This window comes from Eptesicus fuscus, chromosome 1 (assembly GCF_027574615.1).
Source record: "Eptesicus fuscus isolate TK198812 chromosome 1, DD_ASM_mEF_20220401, whole genome shotgun sequence".
In the NCBI taxonomy this organism is placed as follows: domain Eukaryota; kingdom Metazoa; phylum Chordata; class Mammalia; order Chiroptera; family Vespertilionidae; genus Eptesicus; species Eptesicus fuscus.
Window position 1 is genome coordinate 35149391 of NC_072473.1, and position 19180 is coordinate 35168570.

Here is a 19180-nt window from a genome sequence, read left to right on the forward strand (position 1 = left end):
GTGTGACTTTTTCCTTCTTCACATTAGGGAAGTAAGTTTTATGTCATTTTTTCTTCAAACAGGTTCTCTATTCCTCACTCAGATTCTTTTCTTCCTGGTAGCCCCATGAAGCTGATGTTGTTACATTTCATGTTGTCCCAAAGCTCCCTTAAACTTTCCTTTTTTTTCCCAATTGCTTCTCCAAATGGGTGGTTTTCTACCTTGTTTTATAATTTGTTGATCCAGTCCTCAGCTTCAAATCTACTGTTGATTTCTTCCAAGACATTCTTTATTGTAGTTATATCATTTTTCATTTTTGTTTGATTCTTATTCATGGTTTCATCCTTCTTTTCATGCTTATGTAATTCTCATTAAGTACCTAATAGTTACCATTAAGTTCCTTGTAGTTCTCACTAAGTTGTTTGAACACCCTTATAGCCATTACTTTGAATTCTTTATCTGAAAAATTGCTTTCCTCCATTTAATTTAGTTCCTTTTCTATAGATTGTCCTTTTATTTCATTTGGAGGTTGTTTCTTTATCTCCTCATTTTAGCAGTCCAGTGGTCCAGGGTACTGGGTGAGACCGGCCAGGTCAAGGAGGCAGGTCCGTGTGTCTGAGAGTTTCAGGTCTCAGCTACGGGGCCAGTACCAAGGTGGCCAGGCTGGTTGTCCAGGATTTCCTTGCCAGGCACAATGATTCTTGATGGTAGGTTCATGTATCTGGGGATGTTCTGTCATGATGGCAGGTCCAGGAGCACCACTTCAAGTCACTGTGGCCTGTTGTCCATGGGTTCCAGGTCTGGCATGCCAGAAAGGGGCAACAAGTCTGTGCATCCAGGCTGACTGCACGTCAAGTTGGTGAAGCAGAGCACACGCACTGCATATCATGAGTTGGTGTAGGCCACGCATACCACTCCTCAAGATGTGGGGGTGAGTAGGGCACTCCAATCATCAAGGGGGCTGGGCAGCCAAGTTCATCTCTAGTCAAGGGCCAGGCAGTCAACTCCTTTAGGGGGCAGGGTGGGCAAGACCCTCTGCTAATGAAGGGGGTGGGCCTGGCTGGACTTGCTGCTTCTCAAGGCCTCCTGGTAGGCAGGGCACTCCTATTTTCAAAGGGGTAGAGTGGCCAGGTATGCCCTATTTACTTATTTTTATTTTACTTTTTAATCCCTACCCTGCATTGACTTCTCCTTCCCACTGGACCTGACAAAGGTATATTTAAAGTCCATAGTTCTGAGACATTTCATTATATAGGCAATTTAGTTTTTGATTCTTTTCTTTATATGGTCTTCATGGGAACACTGCAACTTGAAATATTATTTTTTGTTGTTGTTGGCAGAGGAAAAGCTCCAAATTTAGCCATCAATTTTGTGACCAGTTTGGAAACTCAAATGTCCTCAGTTAATTTGAATGGATGACTCTAACAGTTGCCTCACACAAAGAAAATAGATGCTGCCAAGAAGATTACTATGAACTAAGACGCTTTATGTCAATGTAGAACCATGAATGGCAGCTGGAATAATGGAGTCTTTAAAATGCTTACCACTTATTTGCAAATGGGATAATGAGAAATTTGCTGCCTTGAGAAGATTGATGAAGAAGTCACTCTACCTACTTCTTACTCACATACTTATGTATTTGACTGCCCTCCTAGGGATTAAGTGCATGCAGAGCAGGAACATTTCCTTTCAGTTATGTTGTCTGGCCTCGGGCTTAATCTTAGTATTTAATAAAGGTAGAAATCTTACAATTAAAATAGCTCAGCAGCAATAAAGTGGCCTATAAAGCAGGAAAATCATACCTTTGAACCTGGTGGGGCTGTCAAGCCTAAAAAGGCATACACTGCATTATTTTCTCTGGCTTCAAAGAAGGCATCATAGTCCTCGGTGGAAAGAAAAAAAAAGGTAAGAAGAATTAGCAACATGCAACCAAAAAAAAAAAAAAAATAGAATAAAAGGGAAGAAAAATAGGACATTTATTTAAAATGGCTTGACTAGTCAACCACCGTGGTGGCAGCAGGCTAACTAACTTCCATAATGCTAGAATTATGGAAAGGATAATAAAGAGGCAAGGTTTATTGGATCTCATTTAATGTAGATAGAAGATATGCTGTTCTGTTGGGAAGAAACTGCAAAATGGCTTATTCCACATCACACAGAATTGAAATCTGTCTTTGGGCAAGCAACTTTCTCCACAGCTCAAAGCAGTTTACCAGTAAGAGGTTATTTATTCTGGCATGAATTTGTTGTTCCCATTTCCCATTATTTTTGTTCTATTATTTATTAGGTAGAGGTGTCCTCAGAGCCTATGGTAGACCATATATTTGCTAGATATGTCCAGGGTGATAAGAATATTAAATTTGTGCTGTCTTTGGAGGAAGTGAATATGATTTTTATGAAATATGACCAGAAGAGCAAACAAGCTACTAAAAGGTCTCTATCTGGTGAGCCAAGCAAGCCTCATGTGACTGAATTTGTTTGGGTTTTCTTTATACTGTCATCCTCTAAGCCACCAATTATTTTCCAAAAATAACAAATAAAATACCCTAAATTTGACTATGGAGTTACCAACACACCTACTTTGGAAACTGAGTCATTATCTATACCTGGCCTTAGTTTGTTTTGATTTTAAATCGAGATAAGCTTAGCATTTAACTGACTTAATTAACATTCAATCTGCTGGCTTCTCTAGAGATTGCCTCACTAACAGATCACAGTCTTATAGGGTTCTTTTCTAGCATGTATAGTTCTTGGTACCTGAAGAATCTGGACGTATAAAGTTGAGAGCCTCTCAAGCCATTGGTGACCCTAAATTTGAGCCCCACCCCATGATACATCAGAATTTCTCCCTTATTTAGGGATTATAGTCAGAATTGTTTAGAGCCCTAGTATCTCCACAAAGATTGACTCAAATCATCTTTTTGTGTACCCTAGATGTTGACAAAGGAATAAGCCCTAAATAACAGGCATATATGAGCCTCCTATACTCTTTGAGCTTGCTATTCAAAAGTGAAACTAACTGGATCTTGATACCAGTTCCATACTGAGACACATGACCTATAAGCAACTCAAGGTAAACAAACAATACAGGTCATATCTATACTTACTCACTTTGAAGTAACCTCAAAATGCTAGTTAAAAGAATCTAGTAAGAGATATTTCTTACTAACATCAAAGCAACAAAAACAATGCATATCATTCTTTAAAATTATGGGAAAGAAAGCAGGTCTTCAGCTTTATTGAAATCTGATAAAAATGCTATGTAGGGGACTCTTGTCTTTGTTTCAAGTGTTTTAGTATCAAAGTATATTATGATTTGTTGGCCTTGGACTTAGCAAACACAAACAGGTTTGTAACTCTGAAAGAAAAGAACACTAGTTTCTCAATTAAGCCAGATTAAATAACTTAGTCAGCAAATATATATTGAGCAGCTACTACATTACAATCACTATTCTTGGTGCTAAGAATATAAGAGTAAACAAAACAGACTGTGATATAGTCTGCTTCCTATATAAGAATTCTCTTGAGCCGAAACCGGTTTGGCTCAGTGGCTAGAGCGTCGGTCTGCGGACTGAAGGGTCCCAGGTTCGATTCTGGTCAAAGGCATGTACATTGGTTGTGGGCACCTCCCCGGTGGGGGGTGTGCAGGAGGCAGCTGATCGATGTATCTCTCTCATCGATGTTTCTAGCTCTCTATCCCTCTCCCTTTCTCTCTGTGAAAAATCAATAAAATATATTAAAAAAAAAAGAATTCTCTTGAGAAAAAATAAATATAATTTATTTACATCTCTGAGATTCTAATAACATTAATACAGAATGTATTATACCATCTGTTGGTATAATATTATTTATTATTTCATGGAAATGTGTTTTGGTTCTTCATATAGAAGTGTAGATCTTTCAGGGCAAAGCTTACTTTATAAAATTTGTATCTTTTCTATCAGAGTCTCATGTATATAGATAGGGTAGTTGTTTCAGTCACATTCCAGTCTGGAAATAAGAACCTAAGCTACCATAGTTCAGTATTTCTCAACAGGGGTAATTTTTCCCACAGAGACATCTGGCAAAGTCTGGAGAGATGTTTTCACAACTGTGAGGGTGCTACTGGAATTCAAGGATAGAAGCCTGGGTTGCTGTTAAACATCCTACAATGTGCAGAGCAGTCGCCCACAACAAAGAATTGCCCAACCCAAATGTCAGTAGTGCCAAGATTGAGAAACCTTGAGATAGTTAAAACAGGCAATTTAATATGAAGAACTACTTAGAAGAGATTAAAAATCTGAAAGGCAAACAGGTGATGGTGAGACAACCCAGAGATTAGGAAACAACAGGAAGCTGCTACCAAATCTAGGGCAAAATGAAAGAGTAAAGAAGGTGATATTACAGGACCCAGGAGCTGGTACAGCTGGTACCATAAAGGAGATTCAGTCACTGTCATGGATCATCCAGATAGATAGGATGGGGATAGTTTGGTTTTTCCTCTCCTCCTGCCCTCCATTCTTCAAACTAGTACATCCTATTATCAACCAAACCTAATAGGCAGCCAGTTGGCAATGTAGATTAGAACATGTAATTTGCTGTGATCTGACCCACCACATAATGGAACAAGACAAGAATGAAGATGTAAACTTTGAATAAACAAGGAAATGAGCAATGCAGTATATAATACGCACAAAACACATAGCACAATAGATGAGATGCAACATTTTTTTGTATGAAAGGTTGCTATATACTCTTCTAAGTGTCTGTATAGGGACAAATCTTCATTCTTATTGTTTTTAAACTCCTAACTCAGTGCCTGGCACATAGCAAGTACTCACTAGAAGTTGGATTCCTTTTCCACTAAGAAATGTTTAAGCATTTGGTTGAGTTTCACCCTCTTGTCCCTTCCTTTCCATCTTCCCATTTCTCAGTGATTCTTGCCTTATTTCCAAAACATACTCCATTCCCTTGCAGTGTGGCTTCACAAGGAGAAATAAACCAGGTAAATGTGGTTTCTCAAATGTTATCCTTATAACCCAAAATGTGTTTGTTTTCAAAAATCAAACAAATTGAGCCGAAACCGGTTTGGCTCAGTGGATAGAGCGTCGGCCTGTGGACTGAAAGGTCCCAGGTTCGATTCCGGTCAAGGGCATGTACCTAGGTTGGGGGCACATCCCCGGTAGGGGGTGTGCAGGAGGCAGCTGGTCGATGTTTCTCTCTCATCGATGTTTCTGACTCTCTATCCCTCTTCCTTCCTCTCTGTAAGAAATCAATAAAATATATTAAAAAAAATCAAACAAATTGAAATGTCTGCTTTAAAAAGGAGAGGGTAAGAAAATATATACTAGTTTAGATTGCACTGTATGACCCCTGAGGCCTCTTCCAACCCCTCTAATTCACCAATTTTCAGAAATTTCAAATATAGAGGAAGTGAGATTTCAGTATCTAAATGGATAGCATACTTGCCTTTTCCTTATCTGTAGTTTGTCTTTACACATTGGCTATGTCTGCAGCAACAGATGAAATTTTTAGGACCCCTCCTCAGAAGTGACTAATTACATTCACAAACTCGTCTGTGCCAATGAACTTCTCAAGTTTGTCACACCCATCCCTTATATGGTTTGAATTGGTCCATGAAAAGATCCCCACCAAAAAGTGTCTGCCTCACTCCTATATAAACCTATGAGCTAGAACAGGCGTCCTCAAACTACGGCCCACAGGCCACATGCGGGTGTTTTTGCCGTTTTGTTTTTTTACTTCAAAATAAGATATGTGCAGTGTGCATAGGAATTTGTTCATAGTTTTTTTTAAACTATAGTCTGGCCCTCCAACGGTCTGAGGGACAGTGAACTGGCCCCCTGTTTAAAAAGTTTGAGGACCCCTGAGCTAGAAGATATGGATTGCTGGCTCTAAAAATATCTTTTCTTCACTAATGCTAATTCTGAGGATATAGCAATGCAAACAGTTCTCTATTGGAAATTCTTATTCTTATAGCCCTTACTTAGGTTTTCTCTACCATAACTTCATAACTATTCTCTAATTGTTTCAGGTATGTATGATTCTCCTCACACCCTACTCCTAATCAGCTCCTTAAGAGAAGAGGCTGTGTCTTCTTTAGATTTCTACTTGCCATTGTGCTGCCTAGAATAGCCATAAACTATAAATGGTACTTGAGTATACAATGAGAAAAGTATTAAGGAAAATGCTCCATGGTTTAAATGAAAACTAAACAAAATAGCATACTTGAAAGCACCAGTCACAAAGCAAATAAAAATAAAAATATTTCTCCCATTTCTTACATAAGTTCAATGAGCTGAATTAAAATTTTAACAAAATTCATTAATGATACCAAAATAAAAGTATTACTAGTTTCAAGCAGAAAATAAGACATTCCTCTTTTTAAAAAACTAATGTTAATCTAAATAAGTCCAACTGCTGGCCTCTTTTCAGAGTCTCCTTCATGTATATACCAGAAACATTAATATAATTGCTCTGATTGGAATTGAGATGAAGAAATGTAAAATTTTATGTCAAAAATATGTATTTCACCAAAACCAGTTTGGCTCAGTGGATAGAGAGTCGGACTGCGGACTGAAAGGTCCCAGGTTCGATTCTGGTCAAGGGCATGTACCTTGGTTGCAGGCACATCCCCAGTAGGGGGTGTGCAGGAGGCAGCTGATGGATGTTTCTCTCTCATCGATGTTTCTAACTCTCTATCCCTCTCTCTTCCTCTCTGTAAAAAATCAATAAAATATATTAAAATCTTTAAAAAAATATGTATTTCTACATTTACAGGTAATTTTAATGGGTGACTCATTTACCTCCTAGTCATAGGCAAAATACCTCAGCTGCGTAGGATGGTTGCAAAGAATGAACCAGAGAAATGATTGTATGCATATCTAGGCAAGAGAGTGAAATGGATAGGATGGATTTGAGCAAATCCATTTGAAAAAAAACACACACCAAGTATTTAAATTGATTCCTTACCCCACGGTACTGGCTTTCATTGAAAATCTGAGGTGGTAGGGGGTACCCTGAGGCTGGTCGACTATTTTCAGGTACATTTTCTCTCATCCACTTCCGATTTTCTTCATTGGCAGCAATATCTTTTTCTTCAAATCCTATTTTGTTAGCTTCTAAAAAACCAAGCACATCTTGCTGTTTCTTCTTAATCTAGGACCCAAAGGACAACAAACTATATTACTGAACAAAAAGCTTCTATTATTTTCAAATTTAACAAAAGTCAGTGTTTATGAACTAGCATAAATAAATTCAGACATGGATCAATATTTGTGGTTTCACAGAAGATACATAGTTTTCCCGCTTTATTATTTTGTTGTTAACAATGTTTCACAAGTGGATTGAAGAGCTTTCAGGTGACAGATCCTTTTATCAACCTGACTTTTTCTTTTTCTAGAAAATTTCCCACATCTAATGAGCAAAAATAAGGCTAGCTGATGCATATCAATAACCTAAAATGCAGTTAATGCAAAAGTGTGAGTAGTAGGAAGCTTTGGTTTTCTGGTTATCTAAAAGCTCTTCTTAGTTTCAGCCCTTGTTAAAAGTCTTCACAAACAATCCAAGTCTACTACCTATCTTAATAAGCATCATGTAATGAACAGAAATAAATAGTTCCTTGAGAATGTTACAAGCCTCAGAGTCATTCTGTGCTTCAATGTACATTGTTTACAACAGAAACTGAATAAGAAGATATGACCTGCCGAAACTGGTTTAGCTCAGTGGATAAAGCGTCGGCCTGTGGACTCAAGGGTCCCAGGTTCGATTCCAGTCAAAGGCATGTACCTTGGTTGCAGGCACATCCCCAGTAGGGGATGTGCAGGAGGCAGCTGATCGATATTTCTCTCTCATCAATGTTTTTAACTCTCTATCCCTCTCCCTTCCTCTCTGTAAAAAATCAATAAAATATATTTTTAAAAAAAGAAGATATTACCTAAGTCTCCTTGTATACTAAGTCTGGAATATACATGTACCACTCATTAGTCATTAACATGTGTTGCTAAGGGATCTTTCATGTGTATCTGTGCTACTTCTTCAGCTAGATTAACAGGTAGAGATAATACAATTATTTTGTTTCCTAATCATACCTAAAAGAGAGTTTTAAAATAGTAAAATTAATACTATTTAGTTAGGTTTTTCCTCTAATATGCATTTATTTTAGAATGTTAATACACACTTCTATGGTAATTTGTTCAAATTTAAAACTCTTACTTAATATTTCTGAGGTGCAGAGCATAATCAAAAAATTATTCATGGAGTCACACTAAAAAGAAACATGGAGTAGAATAATCAGAAAAATAAAATCAAAAGAAGCAGTCCTCCCAATGGAAATAAAAATACAAAATAATAAAGCTTCCATATAGCCAAATCCTCTATGGATTCACATACCCCCCCCCCCACACACACACAGAGATTTGTATATTTGTCCTTCTAACTTGCTTGTGTGTAAGTAATTTTCTCTCTCATCACATAACTCCAGAGAAAAAATTCTCAATTTCTCCCAAATAGAATTGAAATTTCCGTAGGCTATTTAGATCAGAGTATAGAATGCCCTTCTTTAAAGATCACTAATTTTTCCAATAGGAATCATATTTCCTTAAAGTGGTAATATGCAAATTGACCATCATTCCAACACACAAGATGGCTGCCCCCATGTGGTCAAAGATGGCCGCCACAAGATGGCCAGCAGGGGAGGGCAGTTGGGAGGAACAAGGCCTGCAGGGGAGGGCAGTTGGGGGGGACAAGGCCAGCAGGGGAGGGCAGTTAGGGGTGACCAGGCCAGCAGGGGAGCAGTTAGGCATCAATCAGGCTGGCAGAGGAAAAGTTAGGGGGTCATTAGGCTGGCAGGCAGAAGCAGTTAGGGGCAATCAGGCAGGCAGGCAGGCGAGCAGTTGGGAGCCAGCAGTCCTGGATTGTGAGAGGAATGTCCACCAGGATGGGCCTAAACAGGCAGTCGGACACCCCTCAAGGGGTCCCCGATTGGAGAGGGTGCAGGCTGGGCTGAGGGACACCCCCCTCCCGTGCATGAATTTCATGCACCGGGCCTCTAGTTAGCTTATAAAATCAAACTTCCAGTCCTAAATATAACATATGCTCCTTTTTTAATTTTGATAAAAATCAATGTAAAAGTCAAATATTTAGGAGTGAATGTCTAATGGACTAGACCAGTGATTTTCACTTGGTGTGCCACAAGAATTTTTAAAACATGGAATATCTGACTATTTAGTCAGAGACCCTGACCTCTTTTTCCTTAGATTGTCAAATAAAAATAAAAAAATGACAATAGCCAACACAACAATTGCCACCTGGTGTTAATGAATCAAAATTATACCCATTTTTGTCAGATTGGCAAAGAATATATATTTTGGTGTGCCAGATAATTTTAGTAATAAGTATATGTGTGTCCTGAGATGAAAGGTTGAAAATTTCTGGACCATAAGCTTGATAGAATGTTCAGTTAAATCAGTGGTTTTTAATCTCCATGATATAACAGGAAGTGTTCAGTTATTATAAATTTTATCAAGTAATTTATCTATTTTTTGCATATTTGCAAATTTAAGTAGGTATAAAGATGTCCCTAAATATGGTACTTTGAGTCACTTGCCATTTGCAACAGATAGTTTTAAATTAATGAAGAGGTAACATTTAGCTAACATGCTAAAAATTATACGTGGCCCTGGGTTAAAGTCATCTGTCATGTTTGTGTGAGAAAAAGGATAGAAGACCTTTAAGATAAATGACTCTGAAGCCTTCTTACCTTAGTGAATGCTTACTACATAGAGAGCAGTGTTCTCTCTGCTAAGTTAAGATGGTAGCCAGGCTTGTTATCACTGGGCATTGTAGTATAACTTCACTGATATCTTTACTCTCCAGCCATAATTTCTGGACCACAAGTATTTCTCCCATGCTCTGGAACTACCTGACAATAAATACACATACTTCCTATAATGCTCTGCACCTCCATAAGGCTGAAGAGAATGGATCATAACAACATTTTTAGTAGGTTCTGTCCTGTCAAATGTGAACATTTGTTCAATTTTGAATCTTCGGGGAATGTTAAAAAATATTTCCTAACTTGGTCAAATCTGTAAGTCCAAAATTTCAAATAGCAAATTTATTTCTAACAAGGCATATTTTTTATCTAAAGAGTTATTGCTTTGTTATACACCTACAAGCACATGTTCACTACAACATATTTTGATAAAGGGGCTTCAGGTGGTTCTAATTTCCTAATTTCCCAATGGGACTTAAAATAAAGAGACACAGTAAACACAGGTGACTGAAAATCATAAAATGCAAGAACAATTAGGAATGGGAATCACAAGGGTTTACTAAGGAATACAATTTAAATTTTCTACAGAAAAAATAATTTGCACTTCCAAGTAGACGATGGCACTGTCCAGAAATTCAAACCAATTTTCTTCAAAGAGCAAATCATACTGCTCACCCAAAGAATGTCAAGTATTTTTTCTCACATGTCTGGGTTTTTTTTTTTTGTTTTTTGTTTGTTTGTTTGTTTGTGTTTTTTAAAATATATTTTATTGATTTTTTACAGAGAGGAAGAGAGAGGGATAGAGAGTCAGAAACATCGATGAGAGAGAAACATCGATCAGCTGCCTCCTGCACACCCCCTACTGGGGATGTGCCCGCAACCAAGGTACATGCCCTTGACCGGAATCGAACCTGGGACCTTACAGTCCGCAGGCCAACACTCTATCCACTGAGCCAAACCGGTTTTGGCACATGTCCGAGTTTGAAATTCAAGGTATCCTTTCCTCCAAAGATACAGAGCAGGGCTACTGAGGAATGTTACCTAGAGGGAACAGTTACTTTCCAGCTAGCTTCAGTAAGCTCCTTGTCTGTCATGACAAGGGTAAAATAAATTAATTTTAAATGAAGGAAACTGACAAGGCATCTGTATGGGCTTTAAAATGGTCCAGTGTGAATGTTCAACTTTCAATGGATGACCGAAACTTTAATAACCATGCTTCAATTGGGAAAACAATTAATTTTCATAAAGTGCCAATCTACCATAAAACATTTAATAAAGGTGACGTTTTATCTTGTTTTATTTTTTTTCTTTATTGACTAAGGTATTACATATGTGTCCTTATCCTCCCATTACCCCCCAACTTCCCCGCTTGTGCCCTCACCCTCTAATATCTGTGTCCATTGGTTATGCTTATATGCATGCATACAAGTCCTTTGGTTGATCTCTCCGCCTTCCTCCACCCTCCCCTGCCTTCCCTCTGAGGTTTGACAGTCGGATTGATGCTTCTCTGTCTCTGGATCTGTTTTTGTTCATCAGTTTATATTGTTCATTATATTCCACAAATGAGAATCATGTGATATTTATCTTTCTTTCTCTGACTTATTTCGCTTAGTATAATGCTCTTCAGCTCCATCCATGCTGTTGTAAATGGTAGGAGTTCCTTCTGTTTTACAACAGCATAGTATTCCATAGTGTAGATGTACCTCAGTTTTCTAATCCACTCATCTGCTGATGGGCACTTCAGCTGTTTCCAAATCTTAGCTATTGTAAATTGTGCTGCTATGAACATAGGGGTACATATATCCTTTTGATTGGTGTTCTGTTTTCTTGGGATATATTCCTGGAAGTGAGATCACTGGGTCAAATGGGAGTTCCATTTTTAGTTTTTTGAAGAAACTCCATACTGTTCTTCACAGTGGCTGCACCAGTCTGCATTCCCACAAGCAGTGCATGAGAGTTCCTTTTTCTCTGCATCCTCACCAGCACTTGTCATTTGTTGATTTGTTGATGATAGCCATTCTGACAGGTGTAAGATGGTACCTCATTATCATTTTGATTTGCATCTCTGAGATGATTAGTGACTTTGAGCAAGTTTTCATATGTCTCTAGGACTTCTGTAAGTCCTCTTTTGAAAAGTATCTATTTAGGTCCATTGCCCATTTTTTTTATTAGATTGTTTATCTTCCTTTTGTTAAGTTGTATGAGTTCTCTGTATATGTTGGAGATTAAACACTTATCGGAGATAACATTGGCAAATATGTTCTCCCATGCAGTGGGCTTTCTTGTTGTTTTGTTGATGGTTTATTTTGCTGTGCAGAAGTTTTTTATTTTGATATAGTCCATTTGTTTATTTTCTGTTTAGTTTCCAATGCCCTAGGAGCTGTATCGGTAAAGATATTGCTTCAGCATATGTCTGAGATTTTGCTGCCTGTGGATTCCTCTAAGATGTTTATGGTTTCCCATCTTATGTTTAAGTCCTTTAACCATTTTGAGTTTATTTTTGTGTATGGTGTAAGTTGGTGGTGTAGTTTCATTCAGAAATGAAAGAGGTGAAATAACAACAGACCCCACAGAAATACAAAAGATTGTAAAAAAAAAAATACTATGAACAACTCTATTCCAACAAACTAGACAACCTAGACAAAATGGACATATTCCTAGAAAAATACAATCCTCCAAAACTCAATCAGGAAGAATCTAAAAATCTCAATAGGCTGATAACTATGGAAATTGAAGCAGTCATCAAAAAGCTTCCAGTAAACAAAAACCTGGTGCCAGACGGCTTCACAGGGGAATTTTACCCAACATTCAAAGAACTAAGACCTCTCCTCCTCAGACTGTTGCAAAAAATTCAAGAGGAAGGAACATTTCCAAACTCATTCTATGAAGCCAGCATTACCCTAATGCCAATACCAGATAAAGAAAACAAAGAAAGAGAATTACAGGCCAATATCCCTCATGAACATAGATGCCAATATCCTCAACAAAATTCTAGCAAATCAGATCCAGCATTGCATCAGAAAGTTCATACACCATTACAAAGTAGGATTTATCCCGGGGATGCAAGGATGGTACAATATCAGCAAATCAATAAATGTGGTACATCACATAAAAAAATTGAAAGATAAAAATCACATAGTCATATTAATTGATGCAGAAAAAGCATTTGACAAAATCCAACACCCTTTCTTTTTTTAATGTATTTTATTGATTTTTTTTTTTTTTTTTTTTTTTTTTTTTTTTTTTTTTTTTTTTTTACAGAGAGGAAGGGAGAGGGATAGAGAGTTAGAAACATTGATGAGACAGAAACATTGATCAGCTGCCTCCTGCACACCCCCTATTGGGGATGTGCCCGCAACCAAGGTATATGCCCTTGACTGGAACTGAACCTGGGACCCTTCATTCCATAGGCCAATGCTCTATCCACTGAGTCAAACCAGTTAGGGCTCCAACACCTTTTCTTGATAAAAACCCTCAGCAAAGTGGGAATTGAGCGATCATACCTCAACATCATAAAAGCCTTATATGACAAACTTACAGCCAACATCATGCTCAATGGGCAAAAACTAAAACCATTTCACCTAAAAACAGTAACAAGACAGGGATGCCCACTTTCACCACTCCTGTTTGACATAGTACTGGAAATGCTAGCCATAGTCATTAGACAAGATGAAGAAATAAAAGGCATCCAAGTTGGAAAAGAAGAAGTAAAACTGTCATTGTCTTGTTTTATAACCAACCTCTGTCACATTGTCTCCACTAACAATTTAAAAATATATATATTTATTTTTATTGTTAATAGTATTACGGATGTCTCCAATCTACCCGCCCCTACCACCCATGTATTTACCATTCTCTTGCCTATGTTCATAGGCTATACATATAAGTATATAAGTTCTTTGGTTTATGTCTTCTTGTTGCCCTAGCCCCTCATTAAGGTCTGTTCCATGCCTCCATGCCTTGGGCTTTATTTTGGTCATCAACTGATTTTGTTCATTTGATTGCACAAATAAGTGAGATCATGTGATATTTGTCTTTCTCAGATTGGCTTATATCAGTTAGCTTAATATTCTCCAGGTCCATCCATATTGTTCCAAAGGGTAGAGATCCCTCTTTTTTACAGCTGCATAGTATTCCATTGTATAAATGTCCCACAGCTTTTTCATCCACTCATCTACTGATGGGCACTTGGGCTGTTTCCAAATCTTAGCTATTGTAAATCACACTGCCATGAACATAAGCGTGTATACATTCTTTCTGATTGGTGTTTTGGGGGTTTTAGGATATATTCCCAGAAGTGGGATCACTGAGTCAAATGGAAGTACCATTTTCTTATTTTTTAGGAAACTCTATACCGTTTTCCATAGTGGCTGCACCAATCTGCATTCCCATCAGCAGTGAACTAGTGTTCCCTTTTCTCCACATCCTTGCCAGCATTTGTTGATTTTTTTATGAGAGCCATTCTGACAGGTGTGAAGTGATATCTCATTGGGTTTTAATTTGCATTTCTCTGATTAGTGACTTTGAGCATTTTTTCACATGTTTCTTAGACATTTGTATGTCCTCTTTGGAGAAATGTCTATTCAGGTCTTGTGCTCATTTTTTAATTGGATTGTGTGTCTTCCTTTTGTTAAGTTGTATGAGTACTTATATATTTTGGATTTTAACACCTTATCAGATGTATCATTGGCAAATATGTTCTCCCATGCCATAGTTTCTGTTTTCATTTTGATGGTGCTTTCTTTTGTTGTGCAGAAACTTTATTTTTATGTAGTCAATTTATTTATTTTCTTTGCCATAAAAGATGTATTGGCAAAATTTCTGCTACATGAGATGTCTGAGATTTTAATGCCTATATTTTCTTCTAAAATTGTTATGGTTTAATGCTTTACATTTGTTTTTCATCCATTTTGAGTTTATTCTTGTGTATGGTGTAAGTTGATGGTCTAATTTCATCTTTTGGCATTTGTTGGTCCAGTTTTCCCAACACCGTTTATTGAAGAGACTCTCTTTACTCCATTGTATGCTCTTGCCTTCTTTGTCAAATATTAACTGACCATAATCATATGGGTCAATTTCTGGGGTCTCTGTTCTAATACATTGGTCTATATGCCTGTTCTTGTGCTAGTGCCACGCTGGTTTGGTTATTTTGGCTTTGTAGTATAGTTTGATATCCTGTGTTGTAATCCCTCCTACTTCATTGTTCTTTCTCTAGATTGCTGCAGCTATTCAAGTCTTTTATGGTTCCACATAAATTTTTGGAGTATTTGTTCTAGTTCTGAGAATTATGCTCTTGGTATTTTGATATGGATTGTGTTGAATCTACCAATTGTTTTGGGTAGTCTAGACATTTTAATGATGTTAATTCTTTTAATCCATGAACATGGTATATGTTTCCTTTTTTTTTTTTTGTATCTTCTATTTCTTTTTTCAATGTCCTATAGTTTTCAAGTACAGGTCTTTTGTCTCCTTGGTTAAGTTTATTTCTAGGTATCACATTTTTTTTGGTTGCAGTGGTAAATGGGATTTTTTTTTAAATTTTCTGTTTCAGAGAGTTTATTATTGGTGTATAAAAATGCTATAAATTTCTGGATGTTGATTTTGTATCTTGCTACCTTGTTGAATTCATTTATTATGTCTAGCAGTTTACTGGTAGAGTTTTTAGGGTTTTTTATGTACAATATTACATGATCTGCAAATAATGACAGCTTTACTTCCTCCTTTCCAATTTGGATGCCTTTTTTCTCTTTTCTTTGTCTGATTACCATAGCATACTTACTATGTAGAGTAAGAGTGGTAAAAGTGGATATCTCTGTCTTGTTCCTGTTCTTAAGGGAAACATTTTTAGTTGTTGCCCATTGAGTATTATCTTAGCTGTAGCTTTGTCATATATGGCCTTTATTATGTTGAAGTATGATCCCTCTATTCCTACTTTCTTGAGAGTTTTTATTAAAAAAGGGTGATGGATTCTGTCTAATGCTTTTTCTACATCAATTGATATGACAGTGTGACTTTTATCTTTCATTTTGTTTATGTGATGTATCACTTTTATTAATTTGCAAATATTGTACCAGCCTTGCATCACCAGAATAAATCCCACTTGATTATGGTGTATGATCTTTTTAATGTATTACTGGATCCAATTTGCTAATATTTTGTTGAGGATTTTAGAATCTGTGTTCATCTGGGGTATTGGACTGTAATTTCCTTTCTTTGTAGTGTCATTATCTGGTTTTGGAATTAGGATGATGCTGGATTCATTAAAATAGCTTGGAAGTATGCCTTCCTTTTGAATTTTTTTGGGATAGTTTGAAGAGGATAGATGCTAATTCTTCTTTCAAAGTTTGGTAAAATTCTCCTATAAATCCATCTGCTCCAAGACTTTTGTTTGTTGGGAGTTTTTTACTGCTTCAATTTCATCAGTTACTATTGGTCTACTCAGGATTTCTGATTCTTCCTGATTGAGTTTTGAAAGATTGTACATTTCTGGGAATTTGTCCATTTTGCCCGGTTGTCCAGTTTGTTGGCATATAGTTGTTTATAGCATTTGCTTACAATCCTTTGTATTTCTATGATGTCTGTTGTTATAGCACCTCTTTCATTTCTGAATTTATTTATTTTGGTCCTTTCTCTTTGTTTCTTGATGAGCCTGGCTAGGGGTTCATCAATCTTGTTTTTCTTTTCAAAGAACCAGCTCTTGTATTCATTTATCTTTTATACTGTTTTATTAGTCTCTACCAGAGGCCTGGTGCATGAAATTTGTGCACGGGGGGGGAGGGTGGCTGATCCCTTAGCCTGGCCGGCATCCTCTCACAATCCAGGACCCCTCGGAATATGCCGGGCCTAAATCTGCAGTCAGACATCCCTCTCACAATCTGGGACACTGCATGTATCAGTGACCATAATTTTCATACAGGTGAAAGGCATCTTGCTGTTGTATGAGCAGGTACATTTTTTTGCCCTGATTATAAAAAGTAGTACATAATATGATCCTTCTGAGGGAGTAGTACCATTTTCCCCATCTTATTGGTGGAAAAACTGAAGCAGAGAGAAGTTAAATAATTGGCTTTGTCACATAGTTATAAGTATCAGAATCAGGGCTAATCACAAAATGTGCAAACCAGAGTCCATGCATGTCATTGTGGCATCATCCTGTTTTTTCAGTGTTAGAGTAGCCTTGCCAGGTTTTAGTTTTTAAGTCTAAGATACTGTTCCCAATATATACAATAGTGCCCCTAGGCCTGGCCAGCAATCAGGGACATCTGTGGGGTGACCGGCAGGTGGGGTGATTGGGGGGGGGGTCCCTGCTGGCACCTGCCTTGGCTGGTGGCCTGGCACTGCCCACTGGCTGTCCGCAGTCCCCGGTTGCCACCACCAGTCTCCTGCAACTGTGTTGAGCATCTGCCCCCTGGTGGTCAGTGTGCATCATAGCGACTGGTCATTCTGCCATTTGGTTGATTTGCATATTAAGGTTTTATTATGTAGGATGTAATTTATTTCTTCTCGGATTTTTATTATTTCTTTCCCTCTAATTCTACTGGGCTTTCCTTGCTCTTCTCTTTGTAATTCATTTAGTTGTGGGTTTCGATAGTTTATTAGTGCTTTCTCTTGTTTCTTGAGGTAGGCCCTGTAATACTATCAACTTCCCTCTCAGTAGTGCTTTTACCTTGTCCCATAGGTTTTGGGGTTTTGTGTGTTCATTTTTATTTGTTTCTAGGAAGCTTTTCATTTCTTGCTTTATCTCATTAGTAACCCATTCATTTTTTAATAGCATGCTATTTAGCCTCCATGTAGTTGACTGTTTTTGAGGTTTTTTTTTTTTTTATTGTACTTGATTTCTAACTTCATGCCATAATGATCCAAGAAGATGCTTGGAATTACATCAATCTTCTTGCATTTGTATAGACTTTGTGTCCAAACATGTGGTCTATCTTTGAGAATATTCCATGTGTGCTTTTAAAGAATGTATGTTTTATTGCTTTGGGATAAAATATTCTATAAATATCAGTTGGATACATCTGATCTAGTGTGTTATTTAAAGACCCTGTTTCCTCGCTGAAAGATCTATCCAGTGGTGTCAGTGGGATGTTAAGGGCCCCTACTATGATTGTATTGCTGTTAAACTCTCCCTTTAAGCCCATCAAGATATTTCTTTATGGCCCTTGCCAGTTTGGCTCAGTGGATAGACCATAGTCCTGCAGACCAAAGGGTCCCAGGTTCAATTCCCATTAAGGGCATGTACCTTGGTTGCAGGCTCCTCCTTGGCCCAGGCTCTGGTCTAGGCTCATGTAGGAGACAGCCAATCGATGTGTTTTTCTCACATTGATGTTTCTCTCTGTCTTTCCCTCTCTCTTCTACACTCCCTAAAAATCAATGGAAAAATATTCTCAGGTGAGGATTAACAAAAACAAACAAGTTTTTTTATGAACTTGGGTGTTCCTACATTGGGTTCATATACACTGAGTGGCCAGATTATTATGATCTCTGAACACATAATAATCTGGCCACTCAGTGTATATCCTATATAATAAAAGGCTAATATGCAAATTGTCCCCTCGACCAGGAGTTCGACCAGCAGACAGGCCAGCCAACCATCCATGTCCTCTCCCCCTGGCCAGGCTGGCCAGACCCCACCCATGCACGAATTCATGCACCGGGCCTCCAATATATATATATATACACACACACACTGAGTGGCCAGATTATTATGTGTTCAGAGATCATAAATAATCTGGCCACTCAGTATATGTTTACAAGGGTTATATTATCTAGTTGAATCATTCCCTTTAGTATTATGTAGTGGCCTTATTTGTCTCTTGGTATGGCCTTTGTTTTGAAGTCTATTTTGTTTGATATGACTATAGCTACCCCAGCTTATTTTTCCTTTCTATTTGCATGGAATAAATTTTCCAACCCTTCTCTCTCAGTCTGTGTGTATCTTTTGTTCTGATGTGGGTCTCTTGTAGATCGCATATATATGGGTCATGTTTTCTTATCCATTCAGTTACCCTATGTCTAGTCACTGGAGCAAATTAATCCATTTACATTTAAGGTTATTATTGATAAGTATTTATTTATTGCCATTTTTATTTTCTTTATGCGTATGATCCTCTCTCTCATTTTCTTCTTCTTAAAGCAGTCATTTTGACATTACTTGCATTGCTGGTTTGGTGGTAATTTACTCCTTTAACGCTTTTTTTTTTTTAATATGGAAAGTTTTTTATTTCACCTTCAATTTTAAATGATAGCCTTGCTGAATACAGTAGTCTTAGATTTAGTTCCTTGCTTTTCATCACTTTGAGTATTAAATGCCAGGAGTGTTTCTATTGAGAAGTCAACTGACATTGAAATGGGAACTCCTTTGCAGATAATTTTCTTTCTCTCTCTTGCTGCCTTTAAGATTCTTTCTTTGTATTTAATGTTTGTCAT

At 37.5% G+C, this 19180-nt stretch overlaps 1 protein-coding gene across 1 annotated transcript in view; it reads right to left on the reverse strand.

Moving 5' to 3' along the window:
- The window catches only part of SH3BGRL (SH3 domain binding glutamate rich protein like), a 127770-nt gene that overhangs the window by 16287 nt on the left and 92303 nt on the right, over positions 1 to 19180 (reverse strand). Inside the window, exons 2-3 of the mRNA XM_008155342.3 lie at positions 6949 to 7134; positions 1782 to 1862 (exon numbers count right to left, since the gene is read on the reverse strand). Coding sequence (XP_008153564.1) covers positions 1782 to 1862; positions 6949 to 7134 — 267 coding nt within the window. The remainder of the gene's footprint in view (positions 1 to 1781; positions 1863 to 6948; positions 7135 to 19180) is intronic.